This window comes from Lacerta agilis, chromosome 8 (genome assembly GCF_009819535.1).
Source record: "Lacerta agilis isolate rLacAgi1 chromosome 8, rLacAgi1.pri, whole genome shotgun sequence".
NCBI classification, from domain to species: domain Eukaryota; kingdom Metazoa; phylum Chordata; class Lepidosauria; order Squamata; family Lacertidae; genus Lacerta; species Lacerta agilis.
This window is the reverse complement of record NC_046319.1, coordinates 18,737,152-18,757,246: the sequence shown is the minus strand read 5'-3', so window position 1 is coordinate 18,757,246 and position 20,095 is coordinate 18,737,152. Positions and strand designations below refer to the sequence as shown.

The 20,095-nt window shown below is 47.9% G+C and overlaps 1 protein-coding gene across 1 annotated transcript; it reads right to left on the bottom strand.

The window, feature by feature from the left end:
• Nucleotides 1-740: 740 nt before the first annotated feature.
• LOC117050659 (probable glutamate receptor) lies at nt 741-19,610 on the bottom strand. Its single transcript, XM_033156395.1, has 10 exons — nt 19,465-19,610; nt 15,299-15,330; nt 14,862-14,924; nt 14,253-14,432; nt 12,565-12,791; nt 10,976-11,067; nt 9,338-9,555; nt 7,433-7,658; nt 3,940-4,187; nt 741-2,133 (listed from the first exon to the last, which is right to left on the bottom strand). Exons 1-10 carry the CDS (start codon nt 19,535-19,537, stop codon nt 2,038-2,040), a joined length of 1,455 nt encoding a protein of 484 aa, XP_033012286.1. The 5' UTR covers nt 19,538-19,610; the 3' UTR covers nt 741-2,037.
• Nucleotides 19,611-20,095: the final 485 nt, after the last annotated feature.

Below are 20,095 nucleotides of genomic sequence, written 5' to 3'. Positions count from 1 at the left end.
TTGAAATATTTAAATGCCAGTGAAGAATCTCTTTTTATATTTTGGCCTAAATATACACCAGCCATTTACTTGGCAGATACCAAATAGAGTTTTTAAAGAGCTGGAGGAGAAGTCTGTTTTTGCTTTTGATCCAAATCCTTCACTCCCATTCCCACCCCCCACTCAGTGGGATTTGCTCAGAGGCTGCAGGGCTGGAAGGGTTGCTTTACAAATGTGAAGCAGGAAAACTAGCTCCAAGGGACTGTGGCCCTCAAGCTTCCCCTACCACTGCCTCACTCTTCAAATCTGAAGGCCCACAGGTTAAAATAATTCACAAGGTCTGCAAAGCCTGAAACAGCGGGCAAAATTGGCCGCTGCTCGTGAACCGATTGTGTATCACAACTAAAAATGAAACTTTGAAAGCTCCTAAGAAAGCTGACTTGAGTTGAAAGTATCTTGTCCCTTTTCCCTGTCCCCCCCCCCAAAAAAAATCAATTTGCTTTCTCGTTTAATGCATTTATATCCCACTTTTTTCTCCTAGCAGCTCCCAGATTTGAACCTTGGTCTCCCAGGTCCTAGTTCAACACATAGCTGTCAACTTTTCCCTTTTTAAAAGGGAAATTCCCTTATTCCGAATAGGATTCCTTGCAAGAAAAGGGAAGAGTTGACAGCTATGGTTCAACACTCTTAACCACTGCAGGACACAGGCTCTCTCTCACACTACAGACTTTGATGTGTAGATATACATACAAGGAGGCAGCTTGGTCATAACTTGCTTTTATTTAGATGACTTTTGTGATACATAAAAATGTTGCTAATTCTTTTGTTCCGTTTGTAAGGCAGGGTGGTTGGCTTGCAGAGAGGGTTTTAGAAGAGACTTCTACAGGGAGAGAGAGAAAGCTCTGTGTAGCGGTAGCTTGTATCTGCCGTTTTGTTTTAAATCCCCAGCACATATTAAAAGAAGTAACTTGCGGCAGACCTTTGTGCCCTCTGCTGTTACAACCTGGGCCAATGCTGCTGTCCCCCCAGGTGCTCATGTGCTACTGCGGTTTGTGAGCAAGCTTGAACGCACAAAAAAAAGAGGAAAAGCTGTCGGAACTCTAGGCCACACAACGCAACACAGTCGGGGACACCGATCTCAGTGAGTTTAAGCGCATGCAAATCTGTGCTGCATTGAGGCATTTGGGAAAGTTGGTACTAGTCTTTACTACAGCTGGGGGCACCTGCCAGCTCTTTTGCGATGGAAGCACTTCCTAGCTTCATCTGCAAAACCTAGGCTTCCGTTAAGCATTTGATTAAAAACACCACCTCCTTCTCAGCAACTTGCCAATAACACAGCTGAACAGGTCCACAGGAGTGCCATTTAAGGCTGCTTATACTCAGCACTAAATGCAAATAATGCTCTGGGCCAAGGAAAGGTCAAGAAACTCTTTCTACCTGCATCTGTTCCGCATGTTGAGCACACTTCCACAATTTATGTTTCTTGTAAAGGAGGAGATCTGCAGGCACCTGAAACAACACATGCAACCCTCCCTCCAGTCTACAGCATTTCCTCCTTTCATTAGGCATGCTTTCAAGCTCCTTGAGGACTAGCAACTTGCTCTTGAAAAAGCTTGCTATGGACTACACTTTATCGCCACTGTGTCTGCCCACCCGCACACCTCCCTACAAGCCAATGGTGCTGCTGCTTCTCCTTAGACTTCTGAACGAATTATTTGCATAGCTTTCACTAAGGTTCTTCCAACAACTGCTATCAGCATTGGTTATCCTGCCAAGGCTGTGGTTTACAGACACCGGTAAAATGTTAAAAACACCCAGGACCCAGGCGCTAGCAAGCCCCCGAACAAACTGGTACAGTCACCTGCGGTTTGCAACGTTACATATGGGGAGAGGGTTTTGTGTTATTACAGAGAACCTACGCTAGATTTTAGCCAGACACCCCCTCTATTGTTAGGAAGAGCTCTCAAGCGAGCGCCACTAAGTAAGGCATAGCAGAGTTGCTTTTAAAAAAGGGGAGAAGTTCATTAAGGTTTGGCCTTTTGCTTTTCCTACGTTGACTCATGGCTTCGATTTCCCTGCACTCTCTTGCGGCGTCCCTTCTCTCGGCCGGAAGCGTTGGCTCAGCTCCTTGGTGAACACGGCGCAGCAAGATTTCTAAACACAAGGAAAGGCAGAGAGAATGATAGTGCTGTTGTTGTTTTTTTCTTCCCCTTAAGGATGGGGAAATATGTGCCCCTCCAGATATTGCTGGTCTCCCAACTCGCACCATCTCTGACCATTAGGCCTGCTGATCGGGCCTGGAAGCCCAATGAGACCTTGGAGGGCCACAGGCTCTCGACACCAGCCTTCAATGAAACACCGCCTCAAAGAGTTTAAATGTAAATCAGAAATTCCACACGTGCATTACTTTTCCTTTTCTTTTGGCAAGCCATTAACTCTCTAGTACAAGAAAAGTGCGCTATGATACATTGCTGTGTCGCGACCAGCTAACTGTGAACATCTGTAAAGTTAGAGGCAAGGGCAGTGTGACAACAGGAGGCTGGGAGGCCTGTCAATTAGAAACTGCTGATTTCTTTTACAAACTCTCATTAAGGTTTGCTGAGTGGTTGGAGGTGATTGATGGTGGTACAAAAACGGTTTGTAATAAACATTTCGCAAGGGAACCCCCGATTGGCAAAAGAGCGTCCTGCAGGAAATCTCTTTTTTAAAAGAAGAAGAAGAAGAAGAAAAGTCGCAATGTTCCCTAATGAGCACCTTCATTGCAAATAAAAACGCAGCGGCAGGTCAGTTCACATGACCCTTAGCGTGTGATGGAATGTTGTTTTTCTGGGTGTGTGGCAAGCACTGAAAGCCCCGCAGGAAACAGTGTGAGAGCGACAGATCAATGCACATCTTTGTACATTGTGTGACTTAGCTGAAACACTGCGGGAATTCGGTAGGGTGGTGGGGGGGACATGAGGAGGGGCAGTTTGCTCAGGGGTAAGACAACATGCTTTGCATGAAAACCACCAGTTTCAATCCCTGCCATCTTGTCAATAGCAATATCAGGTAGGAAGGCTGGAAAATGCCCATGGGAGATGAGAGGGGTCACTCCTGAGCTGGAAGGTAGTCTTTCCCTCACATGTTGCTTGTGGCGCAAAGCATCCTACTATGGATGTGAACCAAGCCCTGGGAAATTTTGCTTTCCTAGTGGTAGGGAGTTACGGGGAAATCAGATTTACCAGTGCTCCCGGCACTTGTCTCATTGAGTCAGGTGATCTGAGGCAGCTCACAACAGCAGCACTACTGCCTTGCAAATACTGTATATGTTCTTAAAAAACAAAAACTAAGATGCATTGGGGAGTCAGAGGTGGAGCTTGTGTCTGAAAAAGTTGGTGATTTCCTGCCCTAATACCTGCCCCCAAATGCTCAATAACACACAATGATTTCTCACCTAGCCAGTTGAGGGGTTTTCCTGAAGTTAAAAAGAAATTTCTGGAAAAGGCGCTGGGAAGGACTCCAGTTTAAAAGCACCCTTTAAACCTTGTTTAAAAATAGACGAAAACTACAGAAGACCCCCCCCCCAGGGTCAATTCCAGCCCTCTGAGGCAGGTGTGCGGAACCTTCGGCCCTCCAGGCATTGCTGAACTGCAACTCCCATCATCCCTGCCCATGCTTGATGAGAGTTGTTGTTCAGGAACATCTCCTGCTCTGAGGGGTGCTATCAGCCCTTCCCATTGGCAAGAAGATAGTGCAGAGAAATGGTGCCTACGCACAACAGAATATGCTGGAAGCCCCCCAGGGCTTTAAATTATTCAATTTCTTTCAAGGCAAGGGGAAAACCTATTGGCCGCCCACATCGCACAAGTAAAACACTTTCTCCCAGGTAACCCTGCAAGTATATGGAGCCCCTGACCACATCCTAAGGGATGATAAGCATTGCACTGTTACTCAGTGCAAGAAATCCAGCGTGCAACTTACCTTCTCCTGATCTGCAGTGTGCCGGCTTTTTTTGGATAGCTCAACCACAGCGATGACCATTCCCAAGGCAAGGCCCAGGGCAAGGATGAGGAAGATCCCACCCAGCGCTTGAGGCTTCAGCGGGCTCCACTTGTCGTGATCTACGTCGGAGCAGCTGCTCTCCCACCACTTGCTCTTGAGGTAGTCTAGATCGCCAGATTCTCCGAGCTTCAAGATGGCCACGGACAGTTCGTTAGTCCAGGGGGATCCTAGGAGTGGACACGGATTAGTAGGAAGGTCATCACCTCTTTGCTTAACTCAGGTCTCCAGACGCTTAATTCTCATCACCCCCTGACCTGATGGGAATCCAGCAATGTCTGCAGGCACCATTTAGGCCAGCCCAGCCTTAAAACAATTTACAGGCAATGCTTGGAAGATGGCTACGTGCACCCAAACATCAGGCTAGAAACTAGATAAGGTATACGTCCTCACGGTCTGCTCTGCCACTCACAAGGATTTCAGATGTAGCATCAACAACCGCCGTTTCAAGAAAACCTCAAGCGCTTTGCTCGGCAAGCATAAAAAAGATAACTGCTCCTTTTCAGAGTTTGTGGTACGGTACTAGTCTAGCCATATGCAACCCTTGGTCCCAACTCTTGAACACAAGGTGGCTTTGCCACAGGATGTCTAGCTCTAAGGTGCTTCAGAACTGGCTCTGTTGAGCAGCTTCACTTCCTTAACCATGCCTGGGCAGGCTGCTAGTCCTAAGTGCTGTGGACATCTGTTTGAAAATGCCAGTTGTGATGGTAAAATCTCAAGCGCCATCACAAGGCTGAGCGATGCGGTCTGGGATTTTGCCTTCAGGTCATCTCACAGCACTCCCATAGCTATTGCCCCGCAGCCATTATAGCCCTATTACTCCCAGCTTTATGTTCACACACTTTATGTCCCTTCCATATCACATTTGATTTTCTTGATACAAATTCCCCACTCTTTGAGATGGAGGGTGGGGGCGGAAGAGAGCTTTTGGAAACAGCAGGCAATGCAAAGTCAATAATAAAATGCAAAACTTGATTAGTTTGCCTTCATTACCTCAAGACCATTATTTCCCTCCCACCCACCCCTTAAGTTTCTGTATATTTACCGCTCCAGCAGAAACCATCTTCGATGTTCAACTACTAGCCATTGACCTTTCGGCTGGTTTCACCAGATATTGCCCACATGGCTTTTCCCCAGTTGTCCTCGTGCTACTTTTTTTATAAGAAGTGAAAGCAGAACCGGGTTGAAGAATTCAGTGCCGTTTTCTACACAGCACTGGAAGTGCAAGACCCAACTCCAATGCCATAAAATGGAGAACAAGCCTTGGGCTCTATGGCAAATATTCATTTACGCTGGGCGATAAGCCAAAGGGTGGGGGCAAGAGGGGACAAGAAAGCCCAGTTCTGTTCTTAAGTGATTAGAAGGTTTTGTCATAGATGGGCAAAGCAAAATTGTGGTTCTCCAGAGGGCAGGACCTGAACCAACGAATTCCAGTTACATGGAAGGAGTTTTTAACTAAGCACCAAGAAGAACTTCCTGGCAGTACGAAAAGCATTTGACCGTGGAACAGACTGCCATAAGAATATAAGAAAAACCATGCTAGATCAAGCCGAACTAGTCCAGCATCCTGTTCTCACAGATGCCTATGAGATGCCTGCAAACGGGACCTGGGTGCAATAGCAACACTCCCCCCACTTGAGATTCCCAGCATTCAGAGGGCTGTTGCCTCCAACAGTAGAAGCAGAGCAGAGCCATCAGGGTTAGCAGCCAATGACTTATCCTCCATGAATTGGCTTAACCCTTTATTAAAGCCATCCAGGTTGGTGGCCACCACTCCTTGGAAGATGGAAGTCCCCTCTAGATATTGGTTGGACTCCAGTTCCCATCAGCCCAGCCAGCAGGGTCAACAGTCAGGAATGGTAGAGGGTCATAGTCCAACAACATCTAGAGGGTAGCCTGTGGTAGACACTCCTTCGCTACCTATTTCAAAGTAAGGACTGGAAGGTCACCCACTGGGGAGGCTGAAGCAGTAGGTTACCTGCATCAGCAAGGACTAGATGTCCTATGAGGTCCATTTGAACTATGAGCCTAAAGAAACAGCAGCCCCTGTGCTTCACAGTCCCTTAGAACAGTGTTTCCCAAACTTGGGTCTCCAGCTGGTTTTGGACTACAGTTCCCATCATCCCTGACCACTGGTCCTGCTAGCTAGGGGTGATGAGAGTTGTGGTCCAAAAACAGCTGGAGACCCAAGTTTGCCTTAGAGCCTTTGGTGGAAATTGTATGCATACTTCGCCAGATTTAAGGCTCCTATCTGCAATGGACATTTAAAGCAGTATCCTACCACTGCAAGCAAACATGGCTCCCCCCCCCAAGAATCCTGGGAAATGTAGTTTGTTAAAGGTTCTGAGAGTTGTAAACAGAACCATATTCCCAGAGTTGCCTGGGAAGAGCGATTGCCCTTTTAAACTATGCTGCAAATTGTAGCCCTGAGAGGAACTACTAATAACTCCCTGCACCCTTAACGAACTACATTTCCCAGGATTCTTTGGGAGAAACCAGTAGTGGCATGATGCTGCTCTGCATGTATAATGTATAATGCAGGTGAGGCCTAAGTCTGCATGATACCTCCTCTGTTCCATCTTAAGCTACTGACTTTTCCATCACACCTGGCGAGGTTTATTCCGCCCTCCCCGCTCTCCTTTATTTCCCTTTTTCACATCCAGATTGAAGAAGATTCCAAGTGAATTCAAAGGGGTTGGAGCCAATGCCAGCCACGCTCAGAGCAGACCTACTGAAGTTAACAGGCATCGCTAATTACGGTCCGTTAATTTAAATTGATCTAACTGATTAGAACTAAGTTGGGTGCACTCCCAAAGCCAACTTGCTACCTTTCAGTTGGCCCTAATACAAACCAACACAGCCATTAAAAATAATAATAATAATAATTAATAATTAATAAAGAATCACCAAATTCTACCCAGAGACTGGGTAGGCAAATGCCAAAGAAATGGGAAGCACTGCAACAACAAAAGTCAAAATCGCTGCTGAAGACGGTTGAGGAACCCCAGCACACAGGGCAAATGTGACCCTCCAAGCTTTGCTATCAGGCCCTTGGATTTCCCCCCAGGCTATACCTCCTTTTTAGCACCATCCTTTACCAGCCCTGACTCACACCCTCCTTGAGTGTTTTGGCCTGGCTGGAATGTGTCCTTGAACTCTGATCATGCCTCTGATCATGCCTGGAAAGGGAACAGAAATGTGTGTATGGGTAAAACTAGCATACTCTAGAAAGGGAACATTTTGCTTTGCCCACTAAAGCCTCCGGCACCACTTGCCACTAATATGCGGCCCCTGGAAGGTTGCTCAGGAGGGAATGTGGCCCTCTGTCTGAAAAAGATTCCCTACCCCTGGCTGAAGACAACCAGGTTGTGATCTGAAACATCTCAGGTGCAATTCTTGCTTGTTGGTGGCTTACCTTTTGGTGTGGCGATGCCAAACCCCCTTGCCCCTATGACCTCTGGAGAGCGGATCAGGTTGCAGTGCTGGGCAACAGCAAGGTCTTGAGAGATGGACTCTCCGATGAAAGCATAATTTGAATCCAGCACGCGCTGAATTGCCTCCTCGTAGCTCTTTGCAAAAACAGTGTCCTTCTTCTTGTTCATGGACTCATAGACCAACTGCTGGATCGGGTTCTTGGAGTTCTGCAGCCACAACAGGATCACATTATGAAGGGCCTCCTGGATAGCTCAGTTGGTTAGAGCATGGTGATACTAACACCAAGGTTGCAGGTTTGATCCCCATGTGGGATAGCTGCATATTCACTCCTGCATTGCAGGGGGTTGCACCAGAAGATCTCCAGAGCCTCTTCCAAATCTACAGTTCTATGATAAGGAGCTGCCATTTACACAAGCATATGCTGAGCAGTTCGCACAAGCGTGTCACATGCGTGTGCAAACAAACCTTTATAATTCGAAGAAGCCACAGGGTATTCGATAATGTCAGGGGTCACCAAGGCACCCATGCATACAATGGTGCTATTTAGGTGTTCCCCTGGCACCCACAGACCCCAATTCCTGCCCCCCTTGATCACAAGGTGATGCAGAAAGTTACTTTCTTTTCTCTTGAAAACTACACAGAGCTGAAGGAGGACTTTGGAAGAGTTTCCTACTTCCCCTTTCAGCTCTACATGCTTTTTGAGGCTAGGATTATTTATACTTTTACCCAGATTCCCAGGAAAAAGCAAGCGGGTGCAAATTGGCACCCCTGTGCTATGAAGAGCATGCATGGGACTCATAAAGACATGGGGCCCACCAGATGTCTGAGATTTTAATTCTGATGAATTGACCTGGATGGGCCAGTCCATCACAAGTGGTTTGCTGAGTCTAGGTGTGCCAACTTAAATAAAATATATGGGGGGGGAGGGTGATCCCCACCCTGTATAACAAATCACATGACACGGTGCATGCACACCATTTGAATGGCAGTGCCCGTCAACTTTTTCGGGGGGGGAGGCCCAGCACCTTCAAATATTTTATGGGGGAGGGCAGAGGGAGCTGAGCCCATAGGAGTTGGCTCCTGTGGCTGAGACCAACCATATACCCTCCTCCTTCAAAATTACATTCATTTTTTTCATTGCTCATTTGCTTAGTTCGTTTATATGGTGCCATTAATGGGCATGACTCTCCACAGAGTAAAATAAGGAGCCACGAAAGGTAAAGAAGAAAACAAGTAACAGCAACATGTTACCATGATAAATTGTGCCGGGGGATGCATAGACGGGTGGAAGGAGCCCTTCAAAGGAGCAGTGTGCACAGACGGGCAAAAAAGCAGCCCTCTAGATCCCCAAGTTTATTCCCATTTAGAACCTGTGAAGAGCATTGCTGTATGAGGGTAAAGGCCCATCTAGCCCAGCATCCAGTTCTCATAACCAGTTGCCAAAACAGGACCTGAGTGCAACATCACTCTCAGCACTCATGATTTCCAGAAACTTATATTCTATATCAAGGTTTCCCAAACTTGGGCCTCCAGCTGTTTTTGGACTACAACTTCCATCATCCCTAGCTGGCAGGACCAGTAGTCAGGGATGATGCTGGAGACCCAAAAAAGAGCTGGAGACCCAAGTTTGGGAAATCTTGTTCTATACTAGGCATAGGCAACCGTGGCCCTCCAGCTGTTTTGGGACTACAATTCCCATCATCCCTGACCACTGCTCCTGTTAGCTAGGGATCATGGGAGTTGTAGCCCCAAAAACATCTGGAGGGCCGAGGTTGCCTGTGCCAACCGCATTTGGTATAGAGTCCGCCAAGGTCTCCATACAACTGGTTTTTGCTGTCTTACCCCAGGGCTGAAATCCCTGGCAGCCAAACATAGCCAAGCCCACCTTGAAATACTGGAGTGTGGAAGAGCTTTCCATGGTCCCAAACTCCAGCTTCCCTTGCTTCACCAGGTCTTCAAAGGTCTGGATGGAGATCTGCTCAGAGCCCGACTCCAAAACAAAGCTGAAGCCAGCGATGTACGCGGTCAGTAGCACTATGCTGAACAGCCACCAGATGGCAGAAATTATCCGTACGGAGAGAGACTTGGGTCGGGGCACGGTACCTGCAGGGAGGAAGCAAGAGCATGGGAGCATCGGAAAACACATCCAGAAGTGCTTAAACCAGGTGTCCCCGTTTCCCTGGGACAGTCCCTGGATTTGCAAATAAGTCCCCAGACAAATTCCATCCCCGGAATGTCCCCAGATTTCATCTAATGTTCCCAGAAAATGCAGCAGCGGCACTCTCAGCAGCCCGGAGTAGTTGGCTCTGGCTGGCTTCAGGAGCTGCTCTGAAGTCCCCATATGATGGTGGTGCGGGGGCTCTAAGATGCAACTTCCGGGCTGCCTCCACCTTCCCTAACCCCAGCAACTAAGCTGTGAAGGGAGCATGGGCTGACCCAGGGGGGGGGGAGCTGCCCCCCCAAGAAACAAAAAATAATTAAATGGTTATCGGCAGCCTAAAAGGAAAAAAAAAAAGCTCAAGACTGGTCTTTCTCCCCCTCCCAAAATCTCAATAACAATTGAGCTCTTCTGCTCTTGCCGAGGCAGTTGGCCACTGTGTGTGGGTGTGTGGGTGTGTTGCGCCGGCTGTTTCCCCCTCCCTCATGCCGACAAAGAGCTGGCGTGCCTATCAGAGACCGGATCCTAGCCTGCACCCTGCTTGGTCAAATGGGGATGCAGGCTGAGACTTGGGCAGTGTGAGGGGGCGAATGCATTGTTGCCGGGATTCATCGTTGCAAGGGAGCTTGGCAAACTGAGTTCCCTTGCATGGTGAGTAGTTCCTTTGCGAGGACTGAGGATCCTGGGAAACTGAGTTTTTCAGCCATTTGGGGCTTTCTGTTTGGGGGGGGGAGTTTTTCTGTTTTTTGAAGCTTTTTTTTTTTGAAGCTGTTTTTGTTTTTGAACCTGAACCATGGCTTGCCCCCCCCCCCTAGTTTTGATCCTGGGTACGCCCCTGGAAGGGAGGCTTCATGCTGCGTATCGGAGCAGCCTCCCAACTCCTCCTTGCGTGCAAGCAGGAGCAGGGTGGGGATCTCTCAGATGTGAAGGGAAGCTTCATGCTGCCTATCAGAGTTTGTGTGCCAGCAGGAGGGGGCACGGATCTCTCAGGCAACGGGAACCCTCCCTTCCCAGCTGAGGGATCCCCACCCCCTCCTGCTTGCACACAAGTAGGAATGGGATTGGGGCTGCTCTGATGGGAAGGGAGGCATCGCGCTGCCCAAGCCTCACCGCTGCCTCCGCTCTCGTCCCTCTGCCACCGCCATCGCTGCAGTATCAAATGTCCTGAAAGTGTAGTATTTGTTTGTTTGTTTATAGTGTCCCCAGATTCATTGGGGGGGGGGGAATCTGGTAACTTTAGCTTAAACATCCAATGGAAGTGAATGCTGGAAGATTCAGGACAGCCAAAAGAAAGGACTTCTTCATGCATAGCTGGAACTATGGGACTTTGGAGAATCTCCCATTGCCTCTCTCGATACGGCTTACCTTGCAAGGTGAACGCCCCCACTCCAAACCACAGGCTGTTCATGAGCGTGAAGCTGGTCTCTTCGTTTCCATCCCATTCGCAAGGGCTCATTCTGGAGCGGGGAGGCAGAAAGGTAAGGCAGTCATTCACCTGCCCCCTGGTGGACACATGGATTACAATACAGGAGCACACAAGCCCTGTGCATCTTGCAAGAGAGAACAGGTGGTTCCTTTTCTTTTCCGGGTGAAAAGCGGCTGTTCCAAGACTATGGTTTTGTGCAGCGTTCAGGAGCAAGGAAAGGGAGGAGCTTCACCCCCCCCCCCAACTCTGCTAGAGCCCAGCGGTGACTGGTGCCCACTGGATGCCATAGGACAGAAGGCCCAGCAGTGGGCGGAGTCAGAATCAAGGACAGGCACAGCCACAGCCAATGGCAGGCCAAAGGAACTAAACTATGGAACTCACCCCCACATGAGGCAATGATGGCCACCAACTTGGATGGCTTTAAAAGAGGTGGGGGGGGGAATGATCCAGCAGGCTTGATTTATTTCTTATATCTTTTGCCCCCATCCTATTCCTAGGCAAAATTGTGACTAAGGAGGAAGCTGGCAGCCAGGGCCACCCTCTTTGGACTGAAGGATCAGCTGGTGAAGGGCAGGCTGCAGTTTGTGGGGCAGGACCCCATTAGCCCCAGTGGGCCATCTTCCTCTGTGCCAGCTGTTTTTCCATTTAAAATTGCCCTCTCTGTGGGCGACAGCAGATGGAAAAGCACCCTTGGGGAGGACAGTTGTTAACAGAAAAGGGAAAAACTTAAGCACCCACCTCCTGCGTCTGTTTTTCATTTTGTTTTGTTTTTTGAAGTATTTCATCAAACATGAAATATACAACTCTGCACTAGAATACTGAAAGGGGACCAAGCAATAAATAAAACAAAGCTGTGAAGTTATTTTTGAACTTTTGGCTCAACTTTTGGGATATAGACAGTATATCCCAAAACAGGTTAGAAAAATATATAACCATGCACACATCAGTTGGAGATGTGTGGTAAAAACCACTGAGATTTCCTGCGTCTGCCAGTATGTTCGGGCTATGGTGTGCTTTAATACACATACTGTGGTAAAACATCCCAGTTGTTGCTGTTTTTATTTATGTTATATGCCTCTTCTGTCAACCTGAGAGGAGAATTTTACCATGCATTCCTCAGATGAAGGTGTGTGGTTAAAAAAAAAAAAACACAAATAATATTATTTTATGATCCCACTGATGTGTCTGGGCTTTGTGATGTGTTTATAGGCACATACAGTAAATTATCAAGGCTGTGGGGTTGGGGGGGGTCACCTGCTTCTATCAACCTGAGAAGGGAATTTTGCCCCGTTTCCCTCAGCTGAAGATGTATGGTAAAAATTGGTAATTTTTGTGTCTCTGCCCATATGTCTGGCTATCATGTCCTTACATAGATGTAATGTGCTTAATAATAAGTCACTTTACTCATAAAAAAATGACTCAAAGCAACTTGCAAACACAACTGTCACCATTTTTGTAATTAAAAAAAGAAGAAGAGGCACCTGCTTCTTCAATTTCTATCATCTGGAAGAGAGAAGAGAGATTTCACCTGGCAGCGAGGAACAAGCAAAGGCTAGAGAACACGTAAGCCACCAGGACGCCACACCAGGTCTCCTTGCTGAAGGGGGTCATGAAATGGAAGAGGGAAGCCTCCTCGAAGGAAGTGTCCTTCTCAAGCAAGATCCCGATTCCTGTGTGCAGGAAAGGTTGGGTGAAGTCAACGACATCCTCCCTCACCGATGTGATGGTCAACGGAGCAACCGCCAGGTCGGCTTCCTACCAAAAGGGTAGATAGAGGTAGCAGAGGACTGTTTCTAAAACAATGCAGTTAGACTCCACACACATGCACAGAGCTCTGTTCCCCATCTTCGTTCCGAGTCAATAGCCATGCATTTCACAGCTTCCCAAAGTAGAATCATGATACTGAGAAAGGGGGGGTCCAACAGATTGGGGTTGTCAGCTCTCAGGGTTGGGGGGATCTACTTCAGAAATCCAGGATCCACCCATCCTACCCAATCCTCCAGAGTAAATTTGGGGAGGGTGTGGGGAACACACAGGGAGAGGAGAGGGAGAGTGAGTTATGGAAATCCTTGCACTAACGGAAGGAGTGCATCAGAGGCAACCTGTATATTCCCAAAAGAAGATCTAGAACTTTTAACAAATCTGTTAATAGCAGCAGAAGTCTGCATTGCAAAGAAATTGTTGGGGAGGTAATACCCCAACAATATTAAGGCTGGATTAATATTAAGACTGGACGCGGGTGGCGCTGTGGTCTAAACCACAGAACCTAGGGCTTGCCAATCGGAAGGTCGGCAGTTCGAATCCCCGCGACGGGGTGAGCTCCCATTGTTTGGTCCCTGCTCCTGCTAACTTAGCAGTTCGAAAGCACATCAAGTGCAAGTAGATGAATAGGTACCGCTCCGGCGTTTCCGTGCGCTGCTCTGGTTCGCCAGATGCAGCTTAGTCATGCTGACCACATGCGAACAAATGCCGGCTCCCTCGGCCTATAGAGCGAGATGAGCGCGCAACCCCAGAGTCATCTGCGACTGGACCTAATGGTTGGGGGTACCTTTACCTTTACCTAACAAATTCTAGTTTAAAATGCAGAATCGCCATCCAAATAGCTTTATGGGAATACGGTCTCTGTTTGTTATGTACTGGAATGACAAACGTCAAGAATATATCCACTCGTGGAATTTTTTTTTGCATTGCGGCAGTTATGTAAACATAATCTGTGTCTATGGGAAAACTACAAATCTGTTTCTTTTAATAAATATTTTCTAATAAGAGAGATAGCAGATTGGCGGGGGGGGGGACAGAGTCAGTTGCAAGACTGCATGGCTCTCCAAGAGTTATACGTACAAGTCCAAATCTGTAACTGTGTCGCTAGAGGGCAGAGATTCTAATGCAAAACGAATGGCCAACAGAAGTAAACAACAGCCTTGTCAAAAACGACCCATTCCTGGAAAAGCGCTGCCCGCCAGTATAGGCCATAGGTCTTCAACCTGTGGGTCAGGACCCACTGGAGGGTTGTTAGGCCCTCCCGGGTGGGTCATAGCAAAGCTGCCGCCGCCATATTGGACTCCAGTTAAGACTGATCAAACCCAAGATGTCTGGGCTAGAACATGTTCTTCTGATGAGGTTTTCCTTTTATCAATTTCCATGAGTGCTGCAAAGTGGCAGTAGTCTTTTTCAACAGGAAAGATGCGCAATGCACACGCTCAGGAGAAAGCTTACCTTCCTCACAATCTCTCCGATCATCCCGGACCAGTTTCCTCCGGAACTCAGCGCTCCATACCTCCCGTCCTTGACGATGCCCACCTTGTACTTGAAGTGTAGCATTCTGGAGAGCTTCTCCAGCAGGTCGATGCAGTAGCCCTCGAGCTCTGCGCCTTTGGCCATCACATAAGGCTTTTCCTATGGATGAGGCAAGGGGAACCTAGCTAAAAAGGCATGCCTGCACATGGTTGCATTGACCAGTGCCCCAACACGTGAAAGAAAGAACACCAAAGACCACAGGCGGAGCTTCATGGGTCAACCTAACCTCAGCTGCCTGCGAGGTGATGCCAAGTTTTCGTCAGCTATAAGACAAGCTTTCTGGATCAAGCCAATGGCCCAACTAGTCCAGCACCTTGTTCTTACAATAGCCAACCAGATGCCTGCAGGAAGCCCGAAAGCTGGACATGTGTGCAACAGCAGCCTGCCAAACTGGGATTCCCAGCAACGGGTATTTGGGGGCAATCAGACTCAGCTACATTCGTAAAGAAAGAGAAACTTTTGACAGGCGTTATAACACCACAAATTTGTGGAGTCCCATCTTTCGCAAAAGTTGCCAAGCTGCCTTACCAGGATGGTTGTGACATAGAACATTGGGATGTCCTTCCCTCCTTCCCCAGCAGAGGCGGAGTCCTGCAAACGAAATCATTTGTTTACTGGCTGCTTTATGGATGGAACCCTCACAGGGCAAAAAAATATATGATATGAACAGACAGCTGCAAATCCATTGATTTTAATAGGAATAGGCCATTGGAACAGCGAAGAAAGCTGAGCGCACACAGCAATGTTTGAAACTCCAAGATCAGAAAGGTCATAGGTTCTTCTCACATCAAACACGTGCAAGGCTATGAGGACCAGCATTAGACTTGGACAATACTTGCATCTCTTTCTGTTAATACACGGGACCATCCCTCCCGCCCCATAACCTGGCTCAGCATCGAACGCTGGCGTTCAAATCCATTCCTACCCCAGACAATCCACACGCACCCAAAGGGACGGACACGTACCCTGCTGACGGAATCCCCATCCTCCGCAGCACCTGTAAATTAAAACAAAACAACAAAGGAACAGTGAACTATCACATTCTCGCAACCATCAATGGAGGTCCACCGTCCTGCAAGGGGAAGGTCACCAAATTCTGATAATGCCCCTCGCTTGTCTGGACGGAGGACAGAAAGTGTGTGCAAAAAACTTCCCTATTGCACCAAGGTAAATGTTGCATTTGCTGCCCCACACCTTTTCCCACTGCCTGCCAGTGGCATGTGGCCTCCAGAAGTCTGTCCACAGGGCAGGGCAGCCCCTGAGCTGGAAAAAACTTCCCCTACCTCTGGCCTGAGGAAATAAAAATACCAGCTTGCCTGGCAGAGAGAGGAGGACATTCCAGAATCCTGGGGACCAGATCTCTCTCTCTCTCCCCGCCCCACCCTTCCCGCCTCTCTTTTTATACTGTTTATAGAAAAGGTTCATCAATTTTGCCTCCTCCGTCTTGGACTGAACTCTTAAATTACGCCTCCTCAAAAGGGGCTTTTACTCACCCCACGACAGCTCTCCATGGAGCTACAGAAAGGCTCAAAGGAACCCCCTTGTTCCCATTCAGCGCCCGCTCGTTTGAGCCAGCGGGAGTTCCTTCGGGAGACCTGCGCAGGGGCCTTGGACGGGAACAAGTGGCCTCATTGAAGCCTTCAGTACCCCCCACTGCGGGAAGGGGGGCGCTCAAAGCACCATTGTAAAGAAGAAGAAGAATGCCTCCAAGCTTTTTATTATTTAGGTGGTGTTTTTTTGTTTTGTTTTTTAAAAGAAAAAGGCAACGTCCTGAAAGGAGCCATAAATAATCGCATGGCAGCCATGGCCAAAGTTCGTGACAGGGACATTTGTACAGCACCCAAATCCAATGCTGATCTTTTCTGCTGGGATCCCAGAACAAGCACCGTGGAGAAAGGAGGCGCAAGGTGGGCATGTGTGAGCGGAAACCTCACAAAGCGGGAGAAGCCGCAGAGCATAACGCCGTGAGGCTTTCTCGGGGGGGCTGATATGAAATTATGAGACTGTGTGTCATATTGTCCTGGCCAATTAGGCAGCTGTGTCTGAGAGATCGTAGCCTATCAGGGAACTTTGCATGAGCAGGGAATGAAGGTGTGATTCATTCAGGGTGGGCCCCCCCCCAATGTGTCCTGTTTTGCCGAGGACTTTTCTGCAAAAGGGAAGGGCTGCAGCCCGGTAGCAGAACATCTCTGTCACGTGACAAAGGTCCCAAGTTCAAACCCTGGCATCTCCAGATCGGACTGAGAGATACGTTGGTCTGAAACCCCAGAGAGCCAGTTAGTGTGGATGATGCTGAGCTAGATGGACCAATGGTATAAGACCGTTTAAGGCAACTTCCTCATTAGAAGCTTCCTGTATCCTTATGCATTTGAGGGATCAAGGCTGATTTAAGGTAAATAACTCTAAGGAGAGATCACAAGGGCTGAGGCTCCCTCCATCAACAGCAAGACTCAGCAGGTGCATAGGGTCACTTGCTCCCAGCCTAACCCACCAGGGCAAGATGTATTTAAATTACAGTCCGCTTCTAAATTTGCAACTATACATAAGCGGCGAACATATGCAAATGCTATGCAAATCTGTGTTCTCCTTTCTTCTGGTTTTTGGCAATGCCTAAATGGTCACCCTGTGTTCATTCCCAGTTGAGAACTACCTCCCTTGGCTGGTTACCAAATCTTCTGTATTGTTGCTGGTCATACCATAGTAGACCCTTCAACAGCATCTACATGACTGGTAGCGTTTTTCCAGGGTTTCAGGATGGGAGCTTCCAGATTTGAACCCGGGTCCTCTTGCATGCACAGTGTGCATTCCACCACTGAGCTAGTTAATGCCTATGGAATCTCAGGGAGGTTTGTTTATCCATCGGTACGGTTACAACTTATTAAAGAAGATGCAGGAGAAGAAAGTGCCCAGGCCAATATACTGCAACCAGCCTGGTCCAAGGAGCTGGAACATAGGAAGCAGACTTGTACTGAATCATACCATTTGTCCACATAGCTCAGCACCGTCTACACTGACTGGCAGCAGCTCTCCAACATTTCAGGCAGAGGTCTCTCTGGAGATGCCGGGGATTGAACCCAGGACCTTGCGCAGGCAAAGCAGGTGCCATAACAATGAGCTAAGGCCCTCTCCCCATATCCCAGTCTCCCTAGCCCCTTCCTGGAAGATCTCCCACCTCTGTTCAAATGTTTTTGGCAAATGCCATCCATCAAACAGCAAGAGGAGCTCCTCTGGGAAGTAAACTCTCGAGCCAAGCATCAAAAACGTATTTTGGCACACAGAGAAAAACAACAGAGCAGCCTTCTAATTCTGGGTGAATAGCAAACTAAGCTGGACTTTTTACCCCTAGAATGGTAGAATTGTAAATTCTTCAAAGTTCAAACTTCCCAGAGATCTGTGGAGCTGCCAATTATGAAAATTTCCCGCAGAACAACTAGATCAAAGTAAAACACTTTGTACCATTTTCACTGCAGCTGCGTGGAAACGAGCTTTGCAAAACCTGCCTCAATAAAGCAAAACCTTCTCTCTTGGGGGCGGAGGGGAAGTTAATAAAGATAATTTTGTTAAGCCGATCTGCTCAAAACAGTTATTGAAATCAGATTTCCACTCCCCACCCCACCCCCAAGGAAAAAAAAACTTTGCATTCGGCAAGAGAAACAAGACTTTATACTTGAATTTGCAAACAGAATATCTGAGTCAGTCTTCAAGGTAATTGCTAGGACTTTAAAGCACAGCATAGAGTATTTTTGATATTATTCATGTTGGCCATGCATGGGAGTGGGTGGCGCTATGGTCTAAACCACTAAACCTCTTGGGCTTGCTGATTGGAAGGTCGGCGGTTTGAATCCCCATGATGGGGTGAGCTCCCGTTGTTTGGTCCCAGCTCCTGCCCACCTAGCAGTTTGAAAGCACGTCAAAGTGCAAGTAGATAAATAGGTACCACTCTGGCGGGAAGGTACTGTAAATGGCGTTTCCGTGCGCTGCTCTGATTTGCCAGAAGCAGCTAGGTCATGCTGGCCACATGACCCAGAAACTGTCTACGGACAAATGCCGGCTCCCTCTGCCTATAGAGCGAGATGAGCTCTGCAATCCCAGAGTCATCCGTGACTGGATCTAACGGTCAGTGGTACCTTTACCTTTTTTAACCATCCAGGGGTCCTTTACCTTTATGGTGAATAGGATCTGAATGGTCCCACATTTTAAAGCTTCCCTGATTGTGGAAGGTTTCTAATGCACCCTTCACCCTGAGGTGCTAATATTCTACATGCAGGGAGGTACAATTTCTTTCTTCCTTTTTGCCACAGGGACGAGTATGCAGCGCTCCACCTGCGCTTTGAAATGGTATGGTCTCAGGTGTGCTGAGGATTTCCCAAAGACAGCTGGAAGTTTTAGGGAACCCCTCCCTGAATCAAACCATATGGTCCAACATTCTGCTTACAAGGTCAGATATAGAGGCTCCAGGAGCTCACAAACAGGAGAGAAACATAGAAAGCTGCCTTATACTGAGTCAGACTTTTAGTCTATCTAGTTCAGTGTTGTCTACATTGACAGGCAGCAGCTCTCTCCAGAATGGGACTCACTCTCTCTCTCTCTCTCTCTCTCTCTCTCTCTCTCTCTCTCTCTCTCTCTCTCTCTCCCCTGCCAGGGGGGTTGAATCTAGGACCTTCTGCATGCAAAGCCGATGAGCTAACCACTGACTTACAGCTCATCTCTTAAGACGTAGGATGCTGAGTCAGACTAGGATATATTGATGCATCTTGTGGCAGGGAATTCCATATGTTTAGAGTGCATTGGAAGGTGGCAGACTCTCCTTCATTGGGTGTTCTTGGACGACCAAAAACACCCAAATGATTCTGGGATTCTTTAGCTGCAATTGCCGCATTACAGGGGCTTGGACTAGATGACCCTTGGGATCCCTTCCAATGCTGCAATTCTATTATTCATCATGCCTGGCACCTTCCTCTCCTGCACCTCCATTTGTTCAGCTTCTGGCCTTAGCGTGCAACACACACACACACAGAGAGAGAGAGAGGAGAGAGATGCTTCCGACTGAACCTGAGGCCTTTCAGCATTGCAAAGGAAGAGCTTTTGTAAACTGGGGTCACAGAATTCACGAAGAGTTTTCTTTTCTCACCTATCCAGTTCGGTTTTCCCAGCAAAAGCAGAGTGGTGCACACGCCAACGGCGACTCGGAGAGTTTTGTCCATCAGCTCAACTTCGCCGCTACTGATCGGGGGAAGCCTCTGTTGACAGCAAAATGCAAATCAGGCTGTTGCAATTTATTGCACAGGTCTGGGGCATATCTGTTGGTGCAGGGAAAGATAAGCATTGCAGTGGAAAGGAATTCAATCTAGGGTGCCCCTCCCCCAAAAAATAATCCCCATGGAAATCAAGCACCAAGGAAGATGGTTCTGGCCTTAGCATTCTCTCTCTTTCACTCACTCACTTGTTTCTAAACGCGGGAAAGTTTTGCGTCTCTATGTTGTTTTGTTAATATTCATGTGTCTGAACAGATTTCCAAAGTGATAAAGTCCCAGCAGGACTGTACTGCAAGATTCTCCTGCACCCCCCAGAATAATGTGAGTCCCTCTTGGGAAATGTCACAGCAGCACAAGGTGATCTGCTGGAAGAAAATATGAGATCACTTTTGGGAGTTACACATCAGTCCTCTTCCAAAACTATGATCTGTGCAGCAGGAGGACATGCATATCAAATGATTTGCACTTGTGTACACGTAGAGAGAGAGAGAGAGAGAGAGAGAGAGA

What these genes read in the sequence shown, in the direction of transcription:
- LOC117050659 (XM_033156395.1), bottom strand. Translation starts at nt 19,537, where the DNA reads ATGGACAAAACTCTCCGAGTCGCCGTTGGCGTGTGCACCACTCTGCTT. An exon ending in TCGGAGAGATTGTGAGGAAG is followed by an intron (nt 12,792 to 14,252) that starts GTAAGCTTTCTC and finishes CCCTTTTGGTAG; the next exon opens with GAAGCCGACCTGGCGGTTGC. An exon ending in GGGGGCGTTCACCTTGCAAG is followed by an intron (nt 9,556 to 10,975) that starts GTAAGCCGTATC and finishes TCCTCCCTGCAG; the next exon opens with GTACCGTGCCCCGACCCAAG.